The sequence below is a fragment of the Ochotona curzoniae genome, unplaced genomic scaffold (genome assembly GCF_017591425.1).
Source record: "Ochotona curzoniae isolate NIBS_2020 unplaced genomic scaffold, NIBS_Ocur_1.0 patch361, whole genome shotgun sequence".
In the NCBI taxonomy this organism is placed as follows: Eukaryota; Metazoa; Chordata; class Mammalia; order Lagomorpha; family Ochotonidae; genus Ochotona; species Ochotona curzoniae.
Genome location: NW_024466930.1, coordinates 1,112,971 through 1,128,784, shown reverse-complemented (window position 1 = coordinate 1,128,784; position 15,814 = coordinate 1,112,971). Strand labels below are relative to the sequence as shown.

At 40.8% G+C, this 15,814-nt stretch overlaps 4 protein-coding genes across 4 annotated transcripts in view; all 4 read left to right on the top strand.

Annotated features, from left to right (window-relative positions):
• Nucleotides 1-15,814, top strand: part of LOC121167282 — a 47,523-nt gene that overhangs the window by 22,613 nt on the left and 9,096 nt on the right. The window lies entirely within an intron of this gene.
• Nucleotides 254-732, top strand: LOC121167286 (histone H2A type 1-D). The gene has a single exon (XM_040996729.1). The coding sequence runs from the start codon at nt 308-310 to the stop codon at nt 698-700; it is 393 nt and encodes a 130-aa protein (XP_040852663.1). The 5' UTR covers nt 254-307; the 3' UTR covers nt 701-732.
• LOC121167290 (60S ribosomal protein L39) lies at nt 3,691-4,061 on the top strand. The gene has a single exon (XM_040996733.1). The coding sequence runs from the start codon at nt 3,742-3,744 to the stop codon at nt 3,895-3,897; it is 156 nt and encodes a 51-aa protein (XP_040852667.1). The 5' UTR covers nt 3,691-3,741; the 3' UTR covers nt 3,898-4,061.
• Nucleotides 9,366-9,803, top strand: LOC121167285 (histone H3.1). Its single transcript, XM_040996728.1, has one exon. It carries the CDS (start codon nt 9,379-9,381, stop codon nt 9,787-9,789), a length of 411 nt encoding a protein of 136 aa, XP_040852662.1. The 5' UTR covers nt 9,366-9,378; the 3' UTR covers nt 9,790-9,803.

Sequence of the window (15,814 nt, the reverse complement as noted above, 5' to 3'; positions counted from 1 at the left end):
CAAAGAGAATAGAAACAAACACACATACTTGAACCAACACTGCCTATGCTTGTAGCCTGAGCATGCAAAAGTAGTACTTAAAATCCCAAAGTTTGATTGGGTAGATTGTGTTTGAACTTAAGCTCCTATGCAAATGAAGGGAATGACAAGACTCAGTTTTTCATTGGCTGAAATTGTAATCTGATTTTAACCAATCAGACTGGACAATTTTTCATTCCGGTTGGAAGTATAATTGCTTCCTCTCAGATTTGAGATTTCACATTTGAGCTTGCTTTCCCTCTGACAAACCTTCCCTGTGGTTACCAAGATGTCTGGACGCGGCAAGCAAGGAGGAAAAGCTCGCGCCAAGGCCAAGACTCGGTCATCCCGGGCCGGGCTGCAGTTCCCCGTGGGCCGCGTGCACCGGCTGCTGCGCAAAGGAAACTACTCCGAGCGCGTCGGAGCGGGCGCTCCCGTGTACCTGGCGGCCGTGCTCGAGTACCTGACGGCTGAGATCCTGGAGCTGGCGGGCAACGCGGCGCGCGACAACAAGAAGACGCGCATCATCCCGCGCCACCTGCAGCTGGCCATCCGCAACGACGAGGAGCTCAACAAGCTGCTGGGCAAGGTGACCATCGCGCAGGGCGGCGTGCTGCCCAACATCCAGGCCGTGCTGCTGCCCAAGAAGACCGAGAGCCACCACAAGGCCAAGGGCAAGTAAAACGGCGCAGAAAGCAGTGCACCACAACCAAAGGCTCTTTTAAGAGCCACCACTTTTTCTGGAAAAGCGCTGAATTACTCAAAGTTGTGCTGGTTTGAACCCTTAAAGAAAACCTTTCTCACTGGTCTAATTCCCACTAACAGAATGAAATGGTTAAGAAGAAGCTACATTTTCTGCAAATGAAATGGGAATGAATTCCATATTATGTCACCACATTTTTCACCACAAAATGTGTATACATATAAAGCCACCATACACTAAAAGCCTGAGAATGTGAGAATCCATCGAAGAACAAAGGATGTGGTGTGTCCAATCATTTCCCGGCGGGATTTTTTAATTTTTGGTATACTTGTACCTGGTTTTAGTGGAAATGTCTGCTATTTCTCATTCTAGGAAATGCAATTAGGACCGCACTTTTAAAAGGCCACATGAAATGAAATCGCCTTTGATAGGGCTTTAAAAGTGAACAGCTTAAGGAATGAATAAATTCTAAATGATTAGGAATCCTGATTAGATGACGCCGTGGGCTTCATTAAATCAGGCAGATATGCACCTTAACGTAGACACTGCAGGCAGTTGACCACTAGGAAGGCTTTTTAAGATAAATAATATTTATCGTTTTTTATTAGAAAGAGATTTACAGAAAGGAGAGACAGAGAAAGATCTTTCATCTGCTGGTTCACTCCCCAAATGTCTGCGCTGGAAGGATCTGAGCCGTAGTGCTGGCCATCTGAGGGGTGCATTAGTGGATGGGAGATCTCTGTCCCTGTCACTTTGTAAACATGACTGGCAAAGGAATAAATAAATCCCGTTTTAAAAAGGCAGCTTCACTGCTGCACCAGCCAACTTGCATGTTCTCAAGCTCCCAAGGCCTTTAATCATCACAACCATAACACTGGCCTGTGAAAGCTTGGCTGGTCAACATAACGTTGATGGAGGTAGGCAAAGTCTTCTTCCTGGGGCTGTTTGAACCCCAACCTCTGTGCCATCCGTGTCTCATGCTAAGGAACTCACTCTTTTGCACACCCCACCCGTGGAACTGACGCACACACAACTCAAAGCTTTCATTTCATATCTAAGGAAAGGTTTTTAAGTGCAAAGCATTTTCCGAATGGGTTCTACATTAAAGCACTCAGTGTCTTTGCCTTGCCTGGTGAAAAGAATTCTAATGATTGAATCAATGAGAAGTAGACTCACAGACTTTTAAAAATATAATGTGCAACATGTTGCTCCACAGATCACCTCTCTTCACAAGTCCCCTTTCAAATCTGTTTGTTCAATTTGGAGAGAAGCATTGAGATGTGCCTGGGGTGAAATCTAGGTAAATTGTGGAGTTGATGAATGGCATACTGGTGAGAGAAATTGTCTCTTAAAACCTCCATGGAGGTCAAAAGAAGTAACAACATTCATAATTCCATATAATGAGTTCAACATATGCCTTCAACAAATAGAGAAGGTTTAAAAACCAAACTCAGACCAAAACTTTCTCATGGAGAAAGTGTTTCAGGCCATTGTTTTATTACACGTAGCAATGCATAGAATTCCAAATAATAAAAATCCAAATATATGTTCCTAATGTATAATTCATTATTCAGGGAACCACAGAAAAATAAACTTATCTCAACAGAATAAAGATGATGAACAATATATATAACTCATATCAGAAAAATGGAGGAAATTTAGTTCAAGAAGATGTATTATGTCCTGAGGGATTATTACATTGTCAACTTTAGGTTACACACTGAATTGCAGAAACATACTTTTCAGCAGTAATGGGCAGAAACATGCAATTATTCTATCTTTCAGCTTAGTATTGAAAAACACTGATACGGGCCATACAAATATCAAAACATAATCATATTTTCCAAGACACAAACCTGAGTATGCTGTTTAGGCTATGCTTTCCTATGAAAGAGAATGCAGTCCTTCCTTTATTTTGGAATAAATATAAATAGTTTGATATGAAATCCTTATGTGATTTTTGACAGGTTTACTTTCCATGTTATAACCCCTCTCTTTTGACAAAAGTTGAACAAAATTACTTACAATTCAAATTTTTCCTTTTAAGGAATCCATGATCTGATTTTCTAGTTGTCATCTTTGCTGACCTGAACATAGCTTCCAGAAATCATCGTATGACCTTCTTTTCTCCAATATAATGATCTGGGGGTGTTGGAATAACTATTTCTTGTTTATTTCTTGTTAATAACTGCTTTCTTGTTTTTCTAATTACTATGCTCTTCAACACTTTTTAGCAGATCAAAGCTTAAGCTTTTATGGAAACAACATTTAGTTCTAGATACCCTTCTGCAAATATCTATATTCTGGGGAGTAATACAGTAGCATGGAATTCCAAGTAGTCGCCATCTACTGATTTCTTACAATTAAAGAATGCAAATATTAATAATCTCATCTCTATATTACTACATTTTCTCCGTGAAAAGTCACAAGCTTTTTGTTTGTTTTTGGACAGCTTCCTTTTGTTAACTTCTATATATTTCTAAATGAATCTAACTTTGAGCCATGTACTAGATTTCCATGCAACATAAAATAGCTCTTTTTTCTTTCAAAATTATACTTCCAATATTTTACAAAGAATCAGGAAACAGGACAAAATAAGAATTCTTGCGCAATGCTACACATCAAAAATAATGCAAACACTGTTATTTTGAAATTTGTAATAACCACATTTTAAAAAGTAGAAAGATACATGTGAAATCATTTCATTAACATGTTGCAATGAATATCAACTGTGAAAATATTATCACTTTGGTATATAACCACAGTTAAAAATAGTCACACAATATTTAAAATGTACCTTTCAAAGTATAGCTTTCGACTAGGCTGTACAATTATCTCATTATCCCATTCAATTTTCATTGAGAAATATTTTGATTTGCATTTATATTGCACAAACATTGTTTTTGTTACATTAAAATACATACCTAACACATGCCAATTGCATATCAGCTTTTAAAATTTACAAAACACTTTCTTTTTCACTCCGCCATCGTGATACGTGGCCTGGAGTCTTCCTCGCCATGTCTTCTCACAAGACCTTCAGAATCAAGAGATTCCTGGCCAAAAAACAAAAACAAAATCGTCCCATTCCCCAATGGATTCGAATGAAAACTGGCAATAAGATCAGGTATAACTCCAAGAGGAGACACTGGAGAAGGACCAAGCTGGGTCTGTGAGGAACTGTGCTAAAACAGATGGAACACATATTTTGTGCTGTATCAACATCACTATCCACTGTATCAAGCTAAGGATGCCACCATCGTATGGACAGCTGGACATGTTTGATTGAGACCCCTTAGTAGTGGGTTGGTTCAGTAATAAATATGTGAGACATTTTTAACTACAAAAAAATAAACAAATAAATAAAATTTACAAAACAGATAATCAATGGTCATGGCCTTGTCTAGGCTCTAAGGTGCCAAGGACACATGCTGCATGCCTTGAGGGGTTAACCTCAATTTCTCATCTGTATTCATAACCTACGCCTTATTCAGGGCCACCCGCCTAGTCCCATGAAAGGGCTAGTGACTTCATAGTCATGTTTCAGTATTGAGCAGCTTCTGGAGTAACTGAAAGTACTAACGGCTCCTGAAATGTGATATGTAGTGGTAGAGAATTTGTCCTTCACTTACTGTATTTACCAAACTCCTAACTCTGCAAATCCTTTGGAACATATCTTTATTCTTTATGTAGTCTCTCTTAGGGTTGGTATACCCAAAACAATCAGGTACATTTTCAAATTGTCCAGTACAGCCTATTGCAGATTTGTCAAACACAAAGCTATTGTTATTGCTTCTTTTTAAGAAAAAAAAAAAATTCTGAAACTCAAAGAGTTATATGTCATTATGTTAGTGGGGGTGGAGGGTGAAGGGGAAAGAGCTGATAATCTATATAAATGCTCTGCCAGAAATAGGTAACTTCGGGGAAAGCGGAACCTGAGAACAGGCTGCACTGCAGGTGGAGAGCAAAGACACAGAAATCGATGTGCCATGCAGAAGACAACATGTCTCGGCACGTCTCTTCTATCCCTCACAAAACTCAGCACTTCTTTCGTCTCTAGCCATGTTTATTTTTTATTATTAAGACAATTACTTTAACTAAACTCACAGACTATGGCTTATTCTCAGCATTGAGGCAGCAAACACACAGATCCAAAGTCCAGCGAGAGGAATCAGCCACGCCATAATTTCACACACGCATCAGTATTTTTAAGAAAACAAAAAGTTGGGCCCAGTGCCACGGCCTAGCGGCTAAAGTCATCGCCTTGAATGCGCCAGGATTCCATATGGGTGCCGATTCGAATCTTGGCAACTCTGCTTCCCATCCAACTCTCTGCTTGTGACCTGGGAAAGCAGTCAAGGATGGCCCAAGGCTTTGGGCCCCTGCATCCACGTGGGAGATCTGGGTTCCTGGCTCCAGATAGACGCAGCACCGGCCATTGCGGTCACTTGTGGAGTGAATCATCTGACAGAGGATAATTCTCTCGGTCTATCCTCCTCTCTGTATATATCTGACTTTACAACAAAAATAAATAAAACATTAAAAGAAAAAAAAAAATGAGTCTCCAAATCTGTGTCATGGCATGGAAGAGTGGCAGCAACATTCCAGCTAATGATTATTTCTAATGAAATTCAGGAAATAAATAAGCAGCAAATGCAGGAAGGCTGTGTAATATTTTTCTTCCTGGGGGGAATAAAACTTCTCCCCTTTAACAAAATGATAATCACATTGCAGTCCTAGAGATAAAGATTACAGGTGGAGGAAAGTAGGAACCAACCATACCCAATCTGATCTTCTGCTTTTATTTTTGAACATCAACAACCCTAGCCCAAACTCTACCATGTTTGCATGCTTGCATAACTTAGCACTCTGCTCAAGGCACTATATAACTTACCTAATTTGGGCCCAGCTTAAATGACTAGTTCTCTGGCTTGCAAGTGTCTGGATCCCATTTGGGTGCCAGCTCATGTTTCCAGCTGCTGCACTTCCTTTCCAGCTCCCTGCTTATGGCCTGGGAAAGCTGCAAAGGATGGCCCAAAACCTAGGGACCAATGTGTGAGAGATGGAGAAGCTCCCGGCCCCTAATTTTGAATCAGTTGACTTCTGGCTGTTGTGACATTTGGTGAATGAACCAGCAACGGATCTTTCTCCTTCTCTCTATAAATCTGTTTTGCCTTTCCAATAAAAACAGTCAGATCTTAAAAGTGGCCTACTTTTCTTTTCTGGACATATGTAAAAGTAAAACTAAATAAATCTGTACATTTTCCCTGAGGAAATCAAGCAGGATCTGAACCAACAAATTTGAAAGAAGGAAAGGATTCTGTTTCATTTTCAAAAGCTTCTATGTGAGGTCACAGCCAGTGACCCATTTGAAAGCACCTCAAAGGTCCCTGGTGCCCTTATTTACCTGACAGATTTCTGACTGCAGGCAATCTAAGCCAATAAGAGAGGAAGTGGATGAAGGGAGGCGGGGGAAGGGGATGGCTTGTGGCTGTGTTAGTTAGCTTTTTTTTTTTTTTCTTGAACATACTGCACTTTCTTGCCCAGAGCTGCAATGAGGGAGCCTGCATAATACCCGCTGAGCCAAGGCTAGCATGTGTTGCAGGCGAACTTTTGCATGTAGACATAATTCACCGTGACCTGCTGCTCAAATCTTTGGACTTTGAGAGGTGACAGGATATAAATAATTTTGTCTTTATAACTCTGTTCTATATGTCTGTAGCATACATTTCCTTAACTCTCTCCAAACCTGAAAGATACTTCAGGTGTCCACTCTGAGATATCCCAAAGGAAGAACTTTAAAGGCCTGTGTAAGAGAGGTCTCCAGCCAACAGCTGTAAGAAAGGAAGCTTTAAGCTCTACCAAAAAAAAAAATTCTAGAACCTATTTCAGTAAGTTCAGTATGTTTAAAAATTGGTCATTCTTCATTCAAGAGTGAAACAGAATTCAACTCTGGCCAAAACCTTTACAGCTAAGCTAAAGTCACAGATATGATCAGCTAATACATGTTCTCTTAAGTACCGAATCTGAGCTATTCTATCATGCAGTAATAAAAAACAGATTTGGTTATTAAACATATTTAGCATCTTCAAACTTCACAATCAATCAAAAATCATAGAATCAATGCAAACGGTTGCCAGAAATAAAAGCATTCACTAAATATTTAAATTTAAACTCTGTCATAGAAATATCATATTTTGTATTAGGTAACTCTCTGCATATACTTCCTTCTCTGGACTGAGGCCAACACTGCTCATGCCTTGTTTGTCATGGTAATAGCAAGGTTTCACTTTGTGTTTTAGGTGGACATGATTACTCCTTCTAGTGGAGTACAATGGGGCCACACATACTGTGAAAAAAAATCAAACTGATCCAATCGTTGTGAAGAGAACATTAAAACTGTCTTCTAGCCATTTTGAAATGCAGTCTGTTATAGTCCTTGCTAAAATGCAATACAACACCAGAACTCGGTCCTGTCACATTGCATCAGTTGAATAATCTCTTTCAATTCTCCCTCCCCTCCTCTCAGAGTTAGACAACTGATACACTAAATTTCTAGAACATAAACATTTTTGAGATGCTCACATGTAGGTAACATGCCCGGCTTATTTTACACACAGCATAATTCCATAAACAACAGAATTTCATCCATTTTGGTAGCTGAAGAGTATTCCTTTACTTTCATTTATGCATGCAGTTTCCGTATTACTCTGTGGGATGCGGGGTGATGTTCTATATTGGATATCATGAATACTGCTGCAACAAACACAGTGATACAGTCATCGCTTCCACAGCCTCAGTACTTTTCACTGGAGAATATGCCCAAACGTGGGCTGGTGGACCAATCATCATCTAGCACTATATAACAGCAACTTTTGAACCATTGTCATGGGCATAGGTGTAATGCACCTGTCTTTTTTCAGTCAGCTGTATATAGATAAATGACCTAATACGTTTGATGCATGTCTTACGTGGAGAGGGCACTTCCTAATCCCCTCTTAATGACTGACTAAATGTAGGGAATACACAATGAAAATATAGAGGAAAAAGGGGTTAAAGTTAGGGTTCCAAAATCCATATCAGCACTAAATCTTGAAGATTATTTCAATAATATGCTTAAACCCAGGACAGCAGTGAAAAAGTAAACTTCCTATTAAATAAGTAAAATTGGAAAACTACCCTGAAAATGGTAAACATACTAGTAGGGAGATTATGCTACCATGCCTAGCTCAGTATATACTACAAAAAGGCTTGGTCATCTTCTAATGCGGTGCATTGTTGGCACACTAGAGAAAATGACCTGTACCATGCTATGGGCAACAATCTAGGGGAGAGAGAGTAGCACAAGAGACAAGTTCACATTGGGGAATATTAAACTTGGCATGTATCAGTTATAAACTTATTGTAAAATCCAATTAGCTATTGCACAATTTTGAGAACTATAGTATATCCAAATCACAGTTTTTTAAAGACTTTCAAAATGAAAAACACACGCTAAAAAAAAAAGAAAATGTGAAATGCCAAAATCCCTTAGAGCTTTAAGACATTTCCTTGTAAATACAATAATGTGAATTGTTTACTACACTGCAACCGTAAAGAAACCATTCAGACTGTCACGCTGTTTCGTACATGTGTTTGAATTTGGTCAGGAGACAAAAATAAATATAACATGCAGTCCCTGACTCCTTACAAAAAAAGTTTATGCAAACAGCAAATTAAAAAGTTAATTGCAGAACATTTATAAGCCAATACAATCGATGTTTGTAAATTAGGAATGCACAAATCCCCCTTTGTTGTAATAGTGAGAGGCTGGTTTGGGCTGTGCAGATCATTTCATTCATTAAGAATCTTTTCCAATAACATCCTTTATAAAAATTTTCAAGATAAATATTGGTTGAAAAATATGTAAGGAGTATGTATGTGTATGTGCAAAGACCTTTTTGACATGCTTTCCAATAGCTACAGGGTAAACTTTTTCGCTCTGTTAAATCAGTTTGAATTTCACACTACAAAGCAGCCCTTCCTAACGCCCTGCTGTGGGCATCAGCCCAAACATCCAAACCCGTTTTCCAGAACTGGGTGTTTGTTGTGCACACCCGGCTTGAAACTTAAAACTCCTTTCGTGTAAATTCCAGAACACCATGTTTGAGTGACCATTCACACTAAAATATAATGAAGCCTGAAAACAGTAATTTTTTTTTTTAATAAGCCAATGACACGGGGATAAAAACAAGTAAATGAAGCCATAAAATGGCTGGCGTTTCTAAAAAGTAAAAATCGAAAACATATCTTTTTTTTTTAAAGATTTATTTTTACCGAAAACATAGCTTTCAAACCCATTCGCTTTGTGGATTAAAGCACAGTAAGAGCTCAAAGATAACACTCTGTGCTAATATTTTGTAAGGCTCGTGAATGTAAGGCTTGTTCAAACTATTTAGGAATTTTGAGGGTAGGGCAGGTTTTGTTTACCCATTGAAACTTACCAATCCGAATCCGGTCCTAGAGGGATAAACCAATCGGGTGTGGTGCGAGTCCTTCCGGAATTTACCAGCCAGTAGTACGCAGGCATTTCCGAAAACCCAATCAGAACGATCCTGTTTGTATATAAAGCAGGGTCTGCGGAGCCATTCCGAGCTTCTTTTCTTGGGCATTTCCAAATGGCTCGCACGAAGCAGACGGCCCGCAAGTCGACCGGCGGCAAGGCCCCGCGCAAGCAGCTGGCCACCAAGGCGGCCCGCAAGAGCGCGCCGGCCACGGGCGGCGTCAAGAAGCCGCACCGCTACCGGCCCGGCACGGTGGCGCTGCGCGAGATCCGGCGCTACCAGAAGTCGACGGAGCTGCTGATCCGCAAGCTGCCGTTCCAGCGGCTGGTGCGCGAGATCGCGCAGGACTTCAAGACGGACCTGCGCTTCCAGAGCTCGGCCGTCATGGCGCTGCAGGAGGCGTGCGAGGCCTACCTGGTGGGGCTCTTCGAGGACACCAACCTGTGCGCCATCCACGCCAAGCGCGTCACCATCATGCCCAAGGACATCCAGCTGGCGCGCCGCATCCGCGGGGAGCGGGCTTAAATCGTCCTTCCTTGTTGGAGCACCGCACCGTGAAAATCCAAAGGCTCTTTTCAGAGCCAATCACCTTTTCTGTAAAAGGAGCTGTGTACAGGCTTAGCTGCGATCTCCAACCCTCGTTCTTAAATGCTTGTAATCACATCCGGCAACGCAAAGTTTTATTCTAATTTTAGGAACAACTCGTCGCCGTTTCATTGACAATCACCATTTTGTTTTCTCTTGAGTGAGTGTAGCAAGTGTTTGAGTAGTCTGGGTGTCTGGATATGATGTATCTGTCTGGCAAAGGTGAGGAACATACTATGAAAATGCAAAAAAGGCTCCACGTGGAATTTTGAAGAGAATAATTAAATGCTGTAATGCTCGGAAAGAAAAGAATCAGCCTTTATACTACTGATAATAATTGTAAAAGCATAGATCCTGTTTTCCTATGCTATCTGCATGCCACCTTGCCACCTAGCATATACACTTTGTTTAGGATTTGGCGGCTTGTGCGTTTGCAGGGTTTTGCGTCTCACCCCTAGCATGGACTTGGGCTCATTTTTTGTTTGCATCACAGTTCTGTCCCTTTAGTATGTGGGAGACTGAAAAAGCTCTTGATTGCGTTGTCGGGCTTGACTGTACAGCCGTTTAGGTAGTGAACAGGTGAATGGGAATTTTCCCTTTCTCTCTACTTGCTTTTTGAGTAAACATCTTTTCACAGAAGCAATGATTCTTACTATATTTCCAAAGTAACTAAGGGAAAATCAGGAATTGAATTTGAAACTAAAGGGTGTGTCTAATGTAAGGGTGTAGACTATTTTCAGTATTACTTGGCTATAGGAAGAATCCTGTATGATCATTCCTTGACACTCCTGCTTCCACATGGCAGGTTCACCTGTCGCAGATTAATACCTGTATGGAGATATTGCCAGTGCTGCTGCCCCTAAAATATGTGGTGGGCGGGTGAAAAATAGCAGCAAATAGATAAGCAGATATATGAACCAATTTAGCCATCACAAGAATCCCTGGAGATTTCATAGAGAAAAAAAAATTGGGGGAATCCTGACAGACATTAAAGTTAGAGGTCTGAAATGAGGAATCATTCCATGTGAAAAAATGCCACTGCTGCCCATAATCTAAGTAACTGGAGTTGTAAATGTTGACAATACAGTGATCCACCATGATGTGCATGGTTGTGGCTAACTGTACTTCCTATATAGCACTGAAAGATTTTAACCTGTGTTTTGATTTCAACAATTGCAGGACTTTGGGACAGGAAGATATATGAACAATGAAAAACTTTTGTCATATCCTTATTATCCACCATAACATGCCATTTTGCAAGGGGGAGAAAAAAGTATAATCAGAAAATTATCAGTGCTGCTGGAGTCCCATATCCCAGGCCTGGTTTCTGTTCCAAGTGTGGCTCCCAATTCCAGGCAAGAAGGAGCCAAGCAGATGCTTTTCTGTGTTGGGTCGATCTGACCCAACACAGTCTCCCTACTGAGAGATTTAGAGAGTGAACCAGTGGATGGGAATGCTGTCTCTATAGAGACCTGGGTATTTCTATCTCTGCCCTTCAAATAAATAAACAGAAATGTTATAAATAAAAGATTGAACAGAGGTTACCATTTATTGTATTTATCCAAAAAAAATTAAAGCTGATGAAATTTTAAGAATTTTTCCTGAGTAAAAATTACTTGTCTTAAAAGCAGATAATAGATCAAAAGTCATGTTTTAGTGTATGAATCCAAGCTCATTACTTATATACTGTATTACATTAAAATCCATTTGTACTATAAATGCTTAACAGATGAGGAAACTTTCATTTTAGAAAGTTTCAAAAGAGTAAAACACCCAAAAATTTTCCACCAGATTTTATATAATTACATTAACACAATCAACACTATCTTTCTTCTCCATTAAACTTTAAGGCCTGAAGACCTGCAAAAACTGTCAATAATAATTTTATGTTAGATAATTTTAACTTATTTGCAACATCCGTGAAAAGAAATGGGTAGGGGCCCGGCGCGGTGGCGCAGTGGTTAAAGGTCCTCGCCTTGCACGCCCGGGATCCCATATGGGCGCCGGTTCTAATCCCGGCAGCCCCGCTTCCCTTCCAGCTCCCTGCCTGTGGCCTGGGAAAGCAGCAGAGGACGGCCCAAGGCTTTGGGAACCTGCACCCGCGTGGGAGACCCGGAAGAGGCTCCTGGCTTCGGATCGGCATAGTATCGGCCCGTTGCGCTCACTTGGGGAGTGAATCATCGGACGGAAGATCTTCCTCTCTGTCTCTCCTCTCTGTATATCCGCCTTTCCAATGAAAAAATAATAAAAATAAATCTTTAAAAAGAAAAGAAATGGGTAGATTTTAAGGGTTCTATGTAATTGTGATTCAGAATAACACTTTTAGCAAACTGCACAAAAATGTAATATGTTCAGTTATTAAAATGTAAGTGACAAGTTTTAGCTTTTGTTCTTGCCCTTCAACTTATAATCTTAATGATATAGCCAAATACACAATAACAAATTTTTAAAGGAAATTTTAAGAGTTTTGATTGATCGATTTATTATAGTTGAAAGGTAGAGTAGACAGAGAAGAGATATTTCATCTGCTGGCTCACTCCCCAAATGGCTGCAACTTGAAGCAATGGCAAACCCAGGAGCCAGGAGCTCCCGTCAGGGTCTCCAAGTGAGTGGCAGGAGCCGAAGCATCTGGGCCATCTTCTGCTGCTTTCCCAGACACATTAGCAAGGAGCAGCCAGGACTGAAAGCAGAGCCCACATGGATGCTGAACTTCAGGTGACGGCTTAGCTACTATGCCGCAGGGCCAGTCCCAAGGGTTTCATATTTTAAAACAGCGCTATGCATTAAAAATACAGCAATATGGTATTAGTAGTAATTAATAATTTTAAAAAGATTTATTGGAAAGGCAGATCAGATTTATGGAGAGGAGTGACAGATCATCCATCTGCTGTTTCACTCACTCCCCAAGGGACCACTAGGGCCAGAGCTGAAGGCAGTAATTAGGAGCTTCTTCTGAGTCTTCAACACAGGTGTGGGCTACCAAAGCTTCAGACCATCTTACACAGCTTTCCCAGGCCATAAGTAAGGAGCTAGAATGCAAGTGGAGCAGCCAAGATGTAAACCAGTGCTTATATGGGATACTGGCACTTGCAGGCAGGTATCAGCCAATTGAGCCACTGCACTAGCCTCAAAGTGAGCATGTTAGAAGCTAAATTTCAGAAATGTCCATTTGGAAAAGTTGTTAAGACACTTCGTGGCTGCCTGTATTCTCAGAGTTCCTAAGTTTGAGTGCCACCACCATTCCTGCTATGTGCACCCTTGGAAGCAATGAGGGATAGTTCAGGTATTTATACTCCTTCACCACGGTGTGGGAAGCTGTCATGAGTTCCAGGCTCCCTATTTACATCTGACTCAGTCCTAGCTAGAGAAATTTTATAGAACGGAGTAGCAAATGAAAAATTTTATCTCTCTCTGCTTTTCAAATAAATGAATGGAATATATATAATTTTCTCCTGCCCTCCCATCACCTCCTTGCCTTTCTCATCCCTAGGCAACTGAGAGGGAATAGAATTCCTTTACCCAAAAGGAAACCAAAAGTCCTCAAATATTATTCTAGTCTTATTTTGCATTTCTGTCATGCAGTTAATCATAAAGTATCTGACATGGCTTGTTTGACAGTTCCTCTTAAACTGCATGTCAGAGAGGTTCGTACAGCATACCAATGAGGAATAACTGTATACAGAATATCAGAAAGAACCTGGACATAGGACCCCAGCATGACACCCTATGTAGGCCCCGGTCTCCCAAGGGTTAACTCCACAGTTTAGCTTGGTTCTCAAGGTGTAACAGGAAGGGCAAACATGGCCTGATACATTTAGCCCCTGGCTTGATGGCAATTTCCCTCCTTCCTCGGGGGAGCTTAGGTGTTGCTTAAGCATTGGGAAAATCCTGGGAGGGGCCAAGCAGACTATATAAGAGCAGTTCAACTTTGAATAAAGGGCTTCACTTCACAAGAATGAGCCTCGGTGTGTTGTGTGTGTTGTCTGTCTTGTCTGTCTCATAACCCTAGTCCCTCTGCTCGGCTCAGGGTACGTGGCGATGCGGGCGTTGCCAACAACCCTAGAAGCTAAAGTCCTCATGAACTACATCCCATACGGGCATCGATTCCTATATCCGCAGTTCTGCTTCTCTTCCAGCTCCCTGCTTGTGGCTTAGGAAAGCAGTCGAGTACGGCCCAAGGACATGGGATCCTGCACCCATGTAGAACATACATAAGAGGCTCCTGGCTCTGGACTTCATAAATCTTAAAATCAAAAGAGAGAGAATCTAGAGATAATGTTGTTGTGTTTCTCCTGTCTACTAGCACTAGATCGTGGCCTCTTTATTTCGGTCCCATTTCTACATGTGGACCCGGCCTCACGTACATCAAGCATAAAAATTGACAGCTCAAGGGTCCGGCACAATGGTTCAACAGGCTGACCTTCAAATTCCAAGTATCAGGATTCCATACAGGAACCAAATAGTGTCCAAAATGTTCCACTTCCCATATAAGTCCCTGTTGGGTGGCCTGGGAAAGAAGTGGAATATGAGCCAAGTCCTTAGTACCCTGCACCCATTCGGTAGGCCAGGAAGAATCTCCTGGCATATTTTTTTTTAAATAAATAAACAAATGTGAAGATAAATATTTTAAGTCAAGTACAACTCCTGGTACATAGTAAGTATAAAAAAAAATTGACAGTAAATGCTGCTCATTGGTGCTACAGTCACATAAACCAATAAATTGGTTAACCTGTCTTTTGTGACAAAGGTGTTGGCAATAAACCTTTAAGACACATGAGGGAAGGCTTTTCTCTAATATCTATAATTTTAAAAATAAGAATGTAGGGACGTGCACAGTGACTAAATGGGTTAATCATCCACCTGCAGTGCCACAATCTCATATTGGGTGCCAGAATCCCATATCGGGTGCCAGTTCAAGTCCTAGCTGCTCCACTTCCCATCCAACTCTCTCCTGGGAAATCAGTGGAGAATGATCAAATTCCTTGGATCTCTGCACCCTTGAGGGAGACCCAGAAGAAGCTCCTGTACCCTGGCTCCTGGCTTCTGATTGAGTCAGCTCTGGTCATTGTAGCTATTTGTAAAGTGAACCAAACAATGAAAAATCTCTGTCTCTCTCCCTCTCTTTCATTCATTCTCTCTCTGGACAATCTACCTCTCTAATAAAAATAAATATTTCTAAAAAAAAACCAATAAGAATGTGATTTTTGAGTGACCAGTAACTTCATCTAAGCAAAAGCATAGCTAAAATTGAAACCAAAAATTCAGAAAAGCAGAATCACTTTTTGCAAGCTCCCATTTCTACTGGCCCACAGTATGTACTGATATTTTTATTCCTTGAGATTTTCACTGCAACGATGCACATAATCTGTTTTCTGTCTTGTGATTCCCAGCTGCTGGGTTGGCATCCTTCAGAAGGTAAGAGAAGCAGTGTGTGACTCATTCCATCAAAAGGAATTGGAAAAGAAACAGAGAAATGTGCTGCTCCTCTTATACCTAAGGGCATAAAAAGAAACCACAGAATCTGATTCGTGCCTGTAAGTAATCTAGCCTATATTCCAGAAATGTAAAATTACAGTCAGCTGAACATGCACATGCACCCAGGATAGATTATGTAGTGACAATGTATGGGTGTCCATAGAGGCCTAGCTCAGCCAAGACTCTTGCTGTAAAGACACCCTACAACTCGTGCCCAGGTTAATTTAATCTCTCAAATAGCTGCAACGATCACCATAAAAACATAGCCCTCTTGAGGTCAAGAAAGCATCTGCTGGACCTTAGGAAGAGTAGGAATATTCTGCATCTCTTTAACCAACAATTGTGAGCGTGTGTTAACTGTAACTAGATACTTTTCAATATGCAATGGTGAACTCTTAGAATTTAAGTATGAATAATAGCAACATGTAAATCCATACTGTTTTAAACCCCAGGCTGGTTACCATGTAAGAAAACCTGTAGGAAAAAAGAC

Bases quoted from the DNA above. Each gene is read 5' to 3' on its own strand.
- LOC121167286 (XM_040996729.1), top strand. From the start codon at position 308: ATGTCTGGACGCGGCAAGCAAGGAGGAAAAGCTCGCGCCAAGGCCAAG.
- LOC121167290 (XM_040996733.1), top strand. From the start codon at position 3,742: ATGTCTTCTCACAAGACCTTCAGAATCAAGAGATTCCTGGCCAAAAAA.
- LOC121167285 (XM_040996728.1), top strand. From the start codon at position 9,379: ATGGCTCGCACGAAGCAGACGGCCCGCAAGTCGACCGGCGGCAAGGCC.